Below are 14,598 nucleotides of genomic sequence, written 5' to 3' on the forward strand. Positions count from 1 at the left end.
TTTTTATAAAATTTGTTTGCATAATGTACGCAATTTTGATTTCATTTTTTCGATGTCAAATAACTATTTTACAACCAATAGAGTTATAGTAACAGAAGAAGCAGGCTGTTCATTAGGGTGCGGCCTATTTTCCGAATGTTTCCGAAACCTGTAATTCGTGTGCCCAAACGCTTTTTCATGGCGAAAAAAGAGTAGCCTCAGAATTTCAGGCCAAAATATTGAAGTTTAGAGGTCGCGCAAAGGCCTTTAACCCGTTTCGGTCTGACCTAGAAATCAAAATTGAAATAACGGTAGGCTCATTTTTCGTCCGATTGCAATGAAATTTTCAGGAAAGAAGTGTCATCATGCTTTTTTTTTTTTGGTACATGACTTGATTTGACCATGGTGCCAATCAGGCCGGATTTATTAAGGGGGGGTCCTGGGTCAGATGCAGTCAAAAACGGGTCATTTTTTTAAAACCATTGATAAATGAACGAAAGTGACCAGAATGCTGATGCAAACGTGGTCAATCATCATTGACCAGCATCAGAAGTTAGTTTTGATACAATTGAATCACCAGGACATGGTTCCGGATGTTCCGGGAACCTGGTTCCCTGGGGTGGTGGACACTTTTCAAGTGGACACAACCCAGTCTTGCGACATATCAAACTTCATGGTTTTGGAAGACAATGCTAATATATGAGTTTTGGGAGGTTTTGGACACATCCGGAAGTGTTCCTGGGAACCTGGTTCCCTCAAGAAAGTGGACAAATCTTGCCTAGCAACAAAAACCATTTTGCGACATATCAAACTCCATGATTTTGAAAGACAAGTTCAATAGAGGGGTTTTTAGAGATTTTGGACAAAATGGCCACATCCGGAAAGGTTCCCGGGAACTGATTCCCTCAAGGAAGTGGAAAAATTTCGATTAGCATCGAAACCCATCTTGTGACATATCAAACTCCATGATTGTGGAAGACAAGCTCAATAGATGTGTGTAATATGCAAATTTTGATAAAAATTTCATCTTTTTTAAGGAAAATCAGTTTTACAAACGCCCTAACTTTGTCAAATATCTGCCGAATCCGGATATTTTTATATGAAATCAAAGAGAAATTTGTATTCTTATTTTTCTTAGAACAAACTGAGTTTCTAAAACCATTATTTGTAAATGTTTTAGACCAAATACTGCAAAACAATTTTTCTATTCTAGATTGCTTTGTGAATAGGTCGTATGTGCAAAAGAGAGTCTCTCTTGACTTTTATTCTCTTTCGATTATTATGAAACTACACTAAAGTTTACTTCAGATTTCTTGTCAGAGATCTAAAATCAATAGCTTTGTCTAGCGTGCTGAAGTGGGAATGTAGCAAAAAATGCTAAATTATCTTATCTATTAGCGAAAGAGAGTGCAAGCAAGAGAGACTCTCTTTGCACATACGACCTATTCTCAAAGCAATCTAGTATTGATCAAAAACGCTCCATAGTAGGCCATAATTTTATTATTTTTATAGCACATTTTAAATTTTATAGTTTCATTTCATATGAAATTATACCGTTGTTATAGTGTGGGAAAGGGGTTTTTGAAAATGGCCAATTTGTGCTTTACGTAATGAATGGATCTTTGCTTACGTGTCCTTGACAGTCTGCAACGATAATATCGACATGCTGACAGCAAATGTATATTGTGTGAACATTATTTCTGATAACCAAACCTGAATAATAAAAATTAAAATTTGTTATTTTCGAATTAACTTTTCAATTGTTTTGGAAGGCCACAAGTGAGACTGCAGAGGAGGTTTTGCAATTTCGATGCCTTTCTGCCCATCAATATATTTGTTTTATTTTGGAAAATATTTTAATCATGAATAGAACACTGCTGGGGAAATTAGCAAATCTCTAGACAATTTTCAGATTCAAATAAAAAAAAACAAAATTTTGAATAAATCTGAATCACTGCTGATTTTACTCCAGTAGTAACTCTACGTATCACAAATCTACACACCTCCCGATATCAATGTCGAATCCAGACTGCTCCTCGTATCAAAACCTTGAACTCAACGACTTCTTTCGAAAGCCGATATTTATATTCCCAATCCAATCAATTCCGAGATTCGAGATTATTTTCGGATCCACATTGAATCCCACCATTGCACACCCGGCCGGCCATGAATCACCCGGCCCGGGGCGCTATCAGATCTCGACCATTCAATTCGGGCCCTGGAGGGACGTTGATATCGGATTCATTGTGTACGTGCTCAACGGCGGGAAAAATTGACGAAGTTCCCTGTCTGTCGAGAAATCTCTTTTATGGCCAAACTTTTTCCTCTCCTGCCAATTGATTTAACAAGTAACGAAGCCAATCAAGGTTTATTCCGCGACAAGCAGAGGGAAACAAACTTTGCTCAGCTGACAACTTGTTCGGTTCGGATCGCTTCATTTGAAAGATGTCGGACTCTGTCTGTGATGGCGTTGGTGATGGCAGCAACAAAAGTTTCCAAGCTGCTCCTCTCCATTCGCTCGAAACGGACGAAGGACAGAAATCCGACGGATTGTTCCGATCTCTGCATGGCGTGTGGTGGTGTGGCAAATGGTTTGAACTGCGAGAGCAAAAAATCGCCGGGAAGCTTTTGGTGTAATTTATCACCGATTGAGATTAATTTATGTCATTTCGATATTACTTTCCCGATAGCTTTCCATTCTTCGCACGCACTTAGAGGGCAACGGGTATCGGACGAAAAGGACGATGTTCTGTTCTCGTTCGTTTCCCATCACTGAAACGAAGAACCAAGTCGATAATGGGCACATTCTTCGCTGGCTTTGTGGAGACAGCAATATGCCGCCGGTTGGCCAACATTCCGAACGTTGAAGATGGCAAGGAAATACCTAGCACGAAAGTGTTGCACGAAATGTTGGTGGTAATGAAAATGAGTTGAGGGTGAGGCAAACTGAACCAGGACGCGTACAATCGATAGCTACTGCTTTAAACGAGTCTTTAGTTTTGTATTATCTTTTTTATTCTCTTATCAGCTAGTCGAATTCGTATAAGCAGTACTGAAGTTCTACATATTAAAAAGTCTTTGTAATTTCATCGGGAAAATCAATTCATCATTACCGTTTTTCAATCATTCATAGTACCGGTTAGAAATTTATTTACTGTGTAGTGCAGTAATATTCACTAATTTTCGTCTGATTATGCTGCACCCGTCGATGGCTTCAGTCTCATCGCATCCATGGTCTATATCCGCCCATTCAGTATGCTTCAGCGATCCAATTAAGATGCACATATCCCAATCCAGTTTGTTGAATGCGACCAAATGAGAGGTGGACAAAGTTTTAATGAGCCTTTTGGGCGAATGTTGGTGCGTTCTGGAAGTATTACCCAATTTATTTTTCGATTGTGTCCCCGGTTCCAGTGCGATGATAAATTGGTATCGAATTTGTGAAGCAAATAAAGTAGTTCAAGAGATGTCGAGTGTCAACGTCCGTTGCAGAAATCAAAACTGGATCCGAGAGGTATTCTGATTAATTTTACTGACCTCCATCGCAAAAGCGTTCAAGAACCACTGATGAGAAATCCCCAAACTGTGCGGATAAAGACCATAACGGCGTGCGTACAACGTTCTGGCAATCATATTCCGAACGATGATGCTGCGATAACGCAGCTGCGTGTGACACAACCATGACTGTGACCATAACTGCGACCGAATGTGTAACGAAAAATCAATTGAACCCAAAATGATGGTGAGCCGAAACGATTCAATTTGTTGTGTAATTAGTTCGGCCTGTGTTTACCCAGCTGAAACACGGTCGGCGGCAGTAATGAGTTCGCGAACAGATAATCGACGGTAGTAAAGTTGCATTTTGCTCGCTGTTGCTTGAGCCCAGATAAAAACAATGTTGAAGAAAATTGATCATATTTTGGAACTTGGTAATAATTCTTGTCGAAATGAACCTTGCCCTAGTCCTAAGGGGTTATCATCCACGTCGTCAGCATTCAGCCAGAGATGAAATGCCAGTTAAAGTACTTGCGTCGTATCCACTGGACGTACGGCACTAAAATTTTAATTACATTTTGCTAAGCCCGATGGCATCCTTGACCAAAATAACCGGCAAATACCTACCATTCCATCTCCGATTCGTAAAGTACTTTATTACACATCCATCCGTGGCATCATCATCATCATACCCAGTCTGTACCATCGTCTCTGTCTCAGCATTCGGTAATCTTCTGCACTTAGTGTTGGAATCCGCTCCCCATCCATCCGGCAGACCTCGGTTGCGGCCGAACCTGGGATCCAACCGTCCGCCCTTCGGATCCGTCGTACACGGTGCGGTGTGAGGCTTCATCCATCCGCACCGAGATATTCCTATTTATCTGTCTGGATCTGAATGGTCTCCGAGTGTAGGATGATGGTTTTGATGGCGGCGACCATGGTCCACCGTTAATAGCCCCCCTCTGCTGCAGCCTCCTCTGGTAAATCCGCCCTACAAAGGGACACTAACGAGTAAACGATGAAATAAGACAGGGAGAATTAAATTAAATTTTTATGGTAATTACCTACCACTGTGCTCGCTCTCGGCCCAGATCCTCGCTTCACTCGACAGAGTGTCGGAGGCTGAGAATTTAATCCGTAGGACTGTTGGCAATCTTGGCGGCATCCTCTCAACAGTGCACTTAGGTTCAACTTGGTTCAGTTGGTCAGTAACCGACTTTGAACGGTCGACTTGGTTTGCGATTCTCATCATTATCATTAGCACAGCCGTTATCACTTGTGCTGCCTCACAGCTAGTTTTCTCCCGTTGGGCTGGCTTTAATTTCTTTTCTCGTATTGATTATTGTTGCGTGAATCAGTTGGTGGGGTGGAAATGCTTTTTTGTTGCTCTAATAAGGCTGCGGTAATTAAATTAAGTTTCACTTTATTTCCGATTTCACAGAAGTATTATATCAACCAATCGAGCAATATCAATCTGGTCGGCTGCAGCGTCGATAAACCTTCTTCTTCAATGGTTCTACATTCGAACTGGAACCTGGCCTGCTTCTAACTTAGTATTATATTAGCATTTCCTTAGTTATTAATTAAAAGCTTTTCTATGATCTTGTGTGGCAAGTCAGGGAGTCGAGAATGTTTCTCAACCGAAAACATCCTTGACCGAGAATCGAACTCGCCATCTCCGGATTGACGATACTACTCCTTTACTCGCAAGCCGAACTGGAGACCCCGTTGATACACGTATGCCTGGCATACTGTACACCTTCATAATTATTGATCTTGAGCGATGATCCTTCCGTTTTCCCGATCGTTTAGGGTTTCCAGGATGTCAATCCATCTAAGGTCAAAAACGAATTTAACATTTCGTCTGCAATCTGAATACTTGATTTCGAGCCATTAAGCGTTACACGTATTAGCCTAATCAGTTGCGCCGGAAAACCATGCTCAGACATTATCTACCATTGCTCATTTTTTCATTGAAACGTACGCTACTCTGAAATCAATGCAAAAACCCAGATTAATCCACCTAGCGGTGATGGCGCCTTTCTCGCGCAAAAGGTAATAAATGTAGCCTTTACGCTTACACCTCGATGATGTACAAGAAAGGCAAAACAGTTACACCGTCTAATGTTATAATAGAAAATTTACACTAGTAGACGACAGATGGCGCTGCCAAAAGTTTATCGAATTTCCTATGTTCGAATTTTGACTTTCGACAACTTCATAGTACTATGAAACTGAACGAAGAGCATACCTACGCCTAAATGCGTGCAACACGAGCATCTTTATAGTACGATGAAACTCTTAATGGGAGAAATATTCATAGATGCAAGGCATTTTTCATAACACATTATTGTTCTATGTGACTATGTCTCATCACTATTTTAATATTATCTATTTTTTGCAATTTTCAATTATTATGAAATTCAATAGTGATCAACATCGTTTTAGTCTCTGTCGGATGCAACTTGTTGCAAGAAAATCGGTTGAGAGTTTCTATGTGAAAATTTGGCTAATGTTTTTTATGGCATTTTGTGCACACACACGCACACACATACACACACACACACACACACACGGACAGACAGACATTTGTTCAGCTCATCGAACTGAGTCGAATGGTATATAACACTATGGGTCTCCGGGATTTCTATCAAAAGTTCGAATTTGGGTGAAATGATAGCCTTTCGGTACAACTTAGTTGTACGAGAAAGGCAAAACGATTAATCAGCAAGTTGTACTCCCGGAATTTATCAAAGGTCATCCGCAGCATAAGCATATGATCCGTCGTTGATCCACGCTGTACCCACAAAGTTGTACCGAAATAGTTTCTACACCAGTAAACGGGATCACGGACTTTTACTGGAGCGCAGTCTACTCTTTCGATTCTCGGTCCGTTCTAGGATGTTTCGGCAGGCCAAGCTCCAGTTTGAATGTAGAGCCATTTAAGAAGAAGAAGAAGTTTCTGAGCCTAAGTGGTGCCCAAAAGAACTACAAAAAGTGTGCCAATTAGTCCGGACGGAACTACTCGTCTGGTCTCGCTAGATGTTAGTCGGTGAACGCATGCTCATTTTTATTTTTATCAGAATATTCCCCAGTAAAATTCGCTCAGTGAACAGTGACAAGGCAAAAATTTGGAGTTCCATTTAATTTAGTTTAGGGCGCCCGAAACCACACACGCTTAAAATTAACTACTCAAAATTGAGTTGAATTTGATTCACTTTCATTAACAACATTTGGTTTGGAACAACCCAAAATTATAATAAAAGATACTACCTGATGATTGAACTCAAATTAGGCATCTGTTTACTGTAAAATACACTCAGATAGATAAAAAAAACTTGTTTCCCACTTGTGAAATTATAAAATGATAGAGGATCAACATTTCCAGTTCATTGAAGAAGTATTTTTACTCAAATTTTGCGATGTTCTGTTTTTAACGAAAGTGAGTCGAATTCTACTCAATTTGAAATAGTTCGTTTTAGGCGTGAGTCAAATCTGACTCATTATTATTAGTAACGTGACTACTCAATATTTGAGTAAAACATACTACTTCACTAAAATGACGATAAAAAATGATACGTCAGAAGGGAAACAAATTTATCTAGGGAGAAAGACGGCTTTGGCAGGTTTTGTTCTATTATTGTCAGGGGGTTTTTGTCGACCAAATTTTGTAAAATTTGGCCACAATATTCTTTGATATGCAAAAAATGTTTAGGCCAAATTTGAGCATAATCAGTCATAAAAAAAACCCTGACAATAATAGAACAAAACCTGCCAAAGCCGTCATTCCCCCTATCTATAAGAGAACATTTTACCGCAAACAGATTCGTAGTTTAACCTTTTCAGGCAGACTTTTTTTGCATTGATTAGACGTACAGATTTGGAGTTTTCCGCTCGATCCTGCCAAAACTAGTATAGAAAGAACTAAAAAGGTGTTGAAATATTTTTTTCGAGTGTCCTAGGCAGTCCAAACTGTTCTGGACTACATATCCTCGAATGCAACAAAAAATATCTCTAGAAACAAAATGTCCAAAGCTGAGAATATGTCCAAAAATATCTATGTGATTATTAGACATACAATTATCGAGTTTTGAATAAACGTAACCTTTTACAGGGTCTCCAAACGGCCTGGAGTTCAGAACATACGATCTACCTGATCAGCCAAGCCCTGAACGATGTATCCGTGCATCGCAAAACATCCCAGCTGGTCCATTGAGCTGATAGAATTTCACTCATTACTCTTATAAGCTACTACAGGCCTTTTTAGTTCTCCAAAACGTCATGGAGTTCAAAACATGCAATCTATCCGATCAACCAAGTCTTGAACGATGTATCCGTGCATCGCTCAACATCACAGCAGGTCCTAAGAGCCGAAAGAATTATATCAGTTGTCAATGTTTAGACATAAACTTAACCATCTGTTAACATGATTTGTGTTTTATTTCTGAAATATAAAAGTTATCGTAGTTTGAAAAGTCCATGTTTGTTGTAAAATGGAACGCAACATTGTCTTTATTCTCTGCTAGTGAGGCCAAAGACTTATCGCTATTCTTTTTTGTTGCTGTTCCAGCGACATTTACACTCCTTGATTTTTCAGAATATAGTTTTTCAAGTTTTTATCCAATCAAATAATTTCTTGAATCTATAAATCTTTTTTTTTAATTTTTCAACAGTTTTAGAGATTGATAATTCCTATTTGTAGGAATGTTGGGCGGTTACCTTCGATTGGCACTGGTTCCGGTTGATCTTTGGATTTGGATTGGTAGGGTTTTGGGTTCCTTGATTGATTTGGATTTCCTTCTTCGGTTTCTCGCCTTCTCCAAATGATCCTAACGCACTTTTACACTGCCAAAACTGTATTTATTTGCTTACAATACATCACATTTATTCTTCTACATTACACTACACATTTTTGACATTTAACACTTGGATATACTTCCATTATTCGCCCAAGTTTCCATTGGGCTGGAGGGGAATTTTCGTCCTTCAGAACCACGAGTTTCCCAACGGTGATCTGAACTGGCGGTTTCCAACAAAGCGGCTCTGTAGTAACGACAAGTACTCCGTTCCCCACCTACGCCAAAATACCTGTACCCTTTGTTGAATCACCTGAAATTGGGTCAGTTGATTCGTTGGGAGGTGTAGAAGATCCGGATCTGGTAGCTTGCGGAGCGATGTTTCAATTAAAAAATGGCCAGGTGTAAGTGGTTCGAAGTCATTCAGATCGTCTGACATCTCCGTAATAGACCTGGAATTCAGACGAGCCTCTACCTGCATCAGAAGAGTGTTTTTTTTTTCTTCCCAAACAATGGAGGGGGAATCTGCTCAACAGACATCCTGGGTTGACCAGGAAGTGCGGGGTTAGGGATCACCGAGGGAGGCAGGACTACATCCCGACCCGCTAAACCGTTTCCATTGCCGCCAAGCCCATAGTCCCTTCGGTACAACCAGAAAGTAATGCTTCAAAGGGGGGCCAGTGCACAACGCACCCTCGAGGTTAGCTGCGTGTCCTTGCAGCACCGAACATCGTAACGCGCTTTTTTAGAAGAACACCATGGTATCGTGCCAGCGCGTTGCCGGCTTTCCAGGTGGCCTTACCACGCCCTATGTCCTCGGAAGGTGGGAAGGGTCGACTTCGCGCCTGCTTCCCTCTGCACGACTGGTATCAAGAATGATGATGCCGCGTGCACCCCTAATTGACCTTTCTGCGATAGGGCCTATTCGCCAGCACACAGAGGGACTTGCCGACGCGGTGCCTACGCCTGCCCCAGCCTTGACGAGGACCCTTTCCGTCCTCGGGCTCGGAACCCGCCTGGTTGACCGACGCCGCGAAAGCGACGATACCATGTTGTTCTTCGCGCGGCCACTTGTTCGATAAAAGGATCGAGTTCGACCACAGAGCATGACCACCGGTATGACCCATGAAGCCGACTCCGATCCCTTGGACCACCTCTTATTTGCGCCTGAACTAGCCATCCTTGAGTCCACGCGCCACCTTCTATGTAGCTCCGAGACGATTTGGGCGATAGCCGATAAAACGGCGTTCCAGCCAACCTCATCTTTACACATCCTCCGAACTAGGTTGTCCGGGGTAGTGTCCAGATCACATGTGGCAAGCATGTGGTCACGCATTGCGCGAAAACGTGAGCACACGAACAACACGTGTTCCGCCGTTTCCTCTAAACCTGCGCACACCAAACACTCGGGCGAGGCCGAGCAAGCCAGCTGCGTTACCTGCACTTTGATTTTGCAGCACGCTTAAACGCCGGGCACATCGAACCCCCCATGGGGTGCTTGCTGTTCACAGCTCACAGAACAAATCAAACAATAGGGAGGGTTCGTGCAGCATTGTGCCTTATGCCTCTAATCCGCAGCGTCGGCAGAGATTGCTTCTGTCAGGGCCTTTGCAGTCCCATTGCTTGTGCCCCGGTTCCAGGCACTTGAAGCAAACTTCGGGTTGCTTGTATATGCCCACAGGGCATACCGACCATCCCACCTTGACGCTCCCTAACTTGACTACCTTGGAGGCGTCCGCTGCAGATAGCCGAACCAATGCTACCTGCGTCCCTGCCGGACCTTTCCGTAGCCGAACGGCTGCGGTGGGCGTCTCCACTTCACACTGTCGCCGCAGTGCCGTGACGAGCTCTTCGACTTCGGTGATCTCGTCCAGGTCTTTAACCCTTAGATTCACCTACGTCGTGAGTGCCCTCACCTTGACCGTCTCGCCTAGGACCTCCTCCGCCAACTTCTTGTAGGCGGCGCCCTTTTGCGAGACGCCCCGCTTCAGCTCGAGTATCATCTCGCCCATCCGGGTACGTCTTATTCCACGTACGTCGGCGCCGAGTTCACCGAGCTTGACGTCACTCCTCATCGCCTTCAAAACGTCCGAGTACTTAGCCTCGTCCGCCGTGATGACTAGGGCATCGCCCCTGGAGCGATTGGCGCCTACCCTAGACTTCTTGCTACCCTCATTCGCCTGGGCCTTCTTTTCGGCTCTTGACGTCTTCGGTTTCCTCTTATTCTTGACCAGGGTCCAGGAGGCGTCATCCCCCTCTATTTCCCTGGTCTGGTGCGGCTGAGAACTTTCAGCCTGCCGTAACCCCTTACCACCGTCTTTCCTGAGTGGACGGACCTTTCCAGGTCCTTCCTCTCCCGGTTTTGGAGGTACCTGACCGGAGTTCAGCTACCCAGCCCCACTACCCTTGTTCGGGTAGTAACCTCCGCGTTTTGGAGCGTCCCCAGGGAGCTCATCCCCTGGAGACTGTCTCCTGTTTTTGTGTCTGCTCCGTTGGAGCAGTCACCCCGACGTACCTGCAAATACTTGAGCCTCAGTCTGGGTAGACTTTGGCACCACCGTCTTCGCTGGCACGCCTTCGGTCGATTCGACCTTGCCTGAGTCCGCGAATCCTTGGGCCTCAGTCTGGGTAGACCCTCGACTCCACCGATTTCACGGGTTTACACTTGGCCGTCCTGACCGCCTTCTCCAGCTTGGCGTCCAGCATCGACTTTCGAAGTTTCTGCAAGCTCCTCTTGAGGTCCTTGCTAATATTATGCTTCGATGACGCAAAGTCGATGATGGCGTCCAGCTGTTCCGTCGCCACCTCGAAGGCCGAAAGCCCATCGCGTTTGCGGTTCATCGCCTCCACAAGCCATGGGCCGTCAATAATCCTTACCGGCGTTTTTCTAGCTGAGAGGAAGGTTGAGTGACCCACGCTGGCGCTGCGCACTGAGCTGCAGATTATTGCCTCTGGCCTCCTAGGCGGAGACCTGAACAACCCACCTTTTGCGAAGGGGTTGTCGCCTACACTACTACCACTAATTGAAGAATTGACTTGATTTTCCATTTTGGTCCCACGAGTTGCTCGGGAAAAGAGGTCCACCACGCCAGAGCCCAGCATGACGCGGTAAGGGACAATTACTGTGGAGGGTGCCCAGGTACCCCATAGGCTCCGTTAAAGGCCTAGCTTATTATTTCACCCCCCTGGCCATGCATCCCCTCGGCACGGGTCGCTTGACGCCTTGGGATTAGGGGTTAGGGACGATGGTCCCGGTCTAACTCGCAGTGGCCATGGGGAGGGGTCGTCAAGCCCTTGGACAAAGTCCCTGCTGCCCCGTTCATCAGAAGAGTGTTGAAGTCCTCGATCGTCGCAGGGTTATCACCGATAACTTTCAGGATGTGTATTTTTGCTGATCGCACTGCTCCCTCTCATAGGCCTCCAAAATGGGAGGCAGCAGGAAGATTGAAGTGCCATTGTATGCCATCCTGACCTGGTGATGCTTACTGCGAAGTAGATCGAACAACTGCTGCAATTGATTTCTTGCCCCGACGAAATTTTTGCCATTGTCTGAATACACATCAGAACAATAGCATCTTCTTCCAATTTATCTTCGGAATGCCTGGATAAAACGATTGGTCGAAAGGTCGGTTACTAATTCAAGGTGAACCGCTTTTGTGCACATGCAGACGAGTGCAGAAGAGTGCAACATATCCTTTCACTGCGGGTCTCCAGGGTCCTAGGCGGATATGGACGGGGTCGAAATAATCGACCCCGGTCTTGGAAAATGGCCTTGTGACTGTGACTCTTGCCGCAGGCAGCTTTACCATGAATTGCTGCACCGTGGTTGGTTTTACTCGAAAGCAGCGTTGGCAATTATGGACAATGTTTCTTGCCACACTGCGCCCCCCTAGAGGTCAGAACTTCTGCCGGATTGTTGCCAATAGCAATTGAGGCCCTGCGTGGAGCAGGCGCTGGCGATAGTGTTGGATTAGCATTCTGGTGAACATATGACGAGCAGGTATGACCAAGGGGTTTTTGGCGTTATCCGACTCCTGGGAGTGACCCAATCTCCCACCGACTCGGATTACATTGTCCCTTGATAATGTCGGACTGAACCATCGTAGTAATCAGCTCTTTGGTATTGGTTTCTTCAAAGAAAGAGATTTCCATTCGCTCGAAAATTCTTCCTGCTGATGTTTCGTATAAAAGTGATTTAGGCTGCATCTAACTCCTTCACCGTTAGAAAACCAGTCGGCTTCGGTTTCTCCTTCCGCAGCATACGAATCAGACGCCGCCAGATTGCTGTTCGCCTCAACAAATCTGTGTACGACGGGAACTTGGAAATGTACCATCTTGTGCAACGGGATTTGCTGATAATCTTGGCCATCTTCTTCCGTGTTCTTGAGCCATGGTGGGCCTTCCCATCACAGTGTACAGGTATGGGTTTGATCGGGTCCAATACCTCGGGATATTAGGGAATATTTTTCGTTTGTTCGTTGGATCTTGGCCACACGATTGCCAACGAATGTGGTCCACATTGAAGGATTTCCCTTAATCCATTGCAAAGCGCAAGTTGAGTCGTACCAGAAGAACACCTCCATTGGAATCTTGATCGACTCTAGAATTTTCTCTGTCAACTGTGCGGAAGGCAGTGCTCCGCATATCTCCAGCCGGGGAATTGATTGGCGCCTCAATGGTGCCACCTTGGATTTTGACGTCAATAATGCAGTCCAAACTCCTCCTTTGTGATTCTCGCTCCGGATGTACGCACAAGTTCCATATGCACGCTCGGAGTCATCGGAGAAGGTATGCAAATGAACCATAACTGCTTCTGGTAAAACAACGCAACGTTGTATGATTAACTCGTTCAGTCGGGGTAGCTGATGGTGAAAAGCCTGCCATTCTGCCGCTTCAGCTTCAAGCAGCTTCGAGGGTAAATGCTCATCCCAGCCTAATCGGTTTCCTTCCTCATCTTCTTGCGTTCAAAGTAATTGCATGAACAGCTTCGCTCGCAAGATGACCGCTTCGATCAAACCAAGTTGACCGAATAATGAGGCTATTATCGAGAGTACCTTCCGTTTCGATAGATCCTCATCAAAATTGGGAAAACCGATCTTAAATCGGAATTCGATACGATCGGTTCCTGGTAACCAAACCAAACCTAGGGTTTTCACGGATGGGTCGGGGTCTAACGATACTTCTTCGGTATTGGCGATCGCTAGATTTTCCTTACCTTCCAACACTTTTGGACAATTCGATGCCCATTTCCTTAACGAAAATCCACCTTTGGATAGCAACGAATCAAGTTGGGTCCTCAGCTCCATAGCTTCCTCCTCGGTGTTCGTACCAGTCAAAACGCCAACCGTATACACGTCCTTCTTGACAGCCCTTGCCGCCATAGGGAATCGTGTTGCTGATCATCAGCTAATTGCAGCAGCGTGCGTGTAGCCAAATAGGGAGCCGGCTTGGTACCGTAAGTGACGGTGGTTAGCTCATCCCATTAGATTTCGGATTTTTCATCTGTTCGACACAAAATGGTTTGGAGAGGAATGTCGTCTTGGCAGAGGAGCATTTTCTCAACATCGGCAACCAACATGATGCGTACCATACGACAACGGAGGATGATTGATCATAGATTGTCCTAGATTACTGGCACTACCAGCAAAGCAACGTTGAGAGACGGTCCTGAGCGTGCCTTGGATGATGCATCGAATACGACTCTAACCTTAGTCGACTGGATGGTGTGGAAGGAAACACCTTTGGAGGGAACCCTCTTTCCCTGTATCGACCACCTTGCGTATGTGCCCGAGTTGTTCGTATTCCACCATGAACTGCTTGTACTGCTCGTGTAGCTCTGGATCCCTATCCAGTCTACGTTCAAATCATAAAAGTCGTCGATGCGCAATGTCCCTGGACTCGCCCAATTCGACTAATTTGTCATGGTTCCTTGGATACGACACGGTGTACCGTCCATTTTTGGATCTTCGCAGACCCAACTTGATTCGTTGCTATCCAAAGGTGGATTTTCGTTAAGGAAATGGGCATCGAATTGTCCAAAAGTGTTGGAAGGTATTCCCAAGGTAAATCTAGCTCCTCGCATCTCTCCTCTTCTGGGGAATAGTTGTTGCTGATTTCCAATTCTTCGCAGCTCCAAAACCGGTTGATCAGCTCCTCGAAACCGGTAGCCATTGCTGTGTAGCAGGATTTTTGGACTACAGCACCGCCACCGTTGACCACACCAGAAACACTCCAGCCAAAAACAGACTCATTCAACGTCGAGAGCCCATTTCCAAACGATCTTTCTGGATTTGATGAGATCGAAGAAATGTTAGATACCAATTACCAG

General features: G+C 44.7%; 1 protein-coding gene across 1 annotated transcript; it reads right to left on the minus strand.

Moving 5' to 3' along the window:
* Window positions 1-13,234: 13,234 nt before the first annotated feature.
* On the minus strand, window positions 13,235-13,651 carry LOC134206915 (uncharacterized). Its single transcript, XM_062682660.1, has one exon. The coding sequence runs from the start codon at window positions 13,649-13,651 to the stop codon at window positions 13,235-13,237; it is 417 nt and encodes a 138-aa protein (XP_062538644.1).
* Between the last annotated feature and the right edge of the window lie 947 nt (window positions 13,652-14,598).

The sequence above is a fragment of the Armigeres subalbatus genome, chromosome 1 (assembly GCF_024139115.2).
Source record: "Armigeres subalbatus isolate Guangzhou_Male chromosome 1, GZ_Asu_2, whole genome shotgun sequence".
Lineage (NCBI taxonomy): Eukaryota > Metazoa > Arthropoda > Insecta > Diptera > Culicidae > Armigeres > Armigeres subalbatus.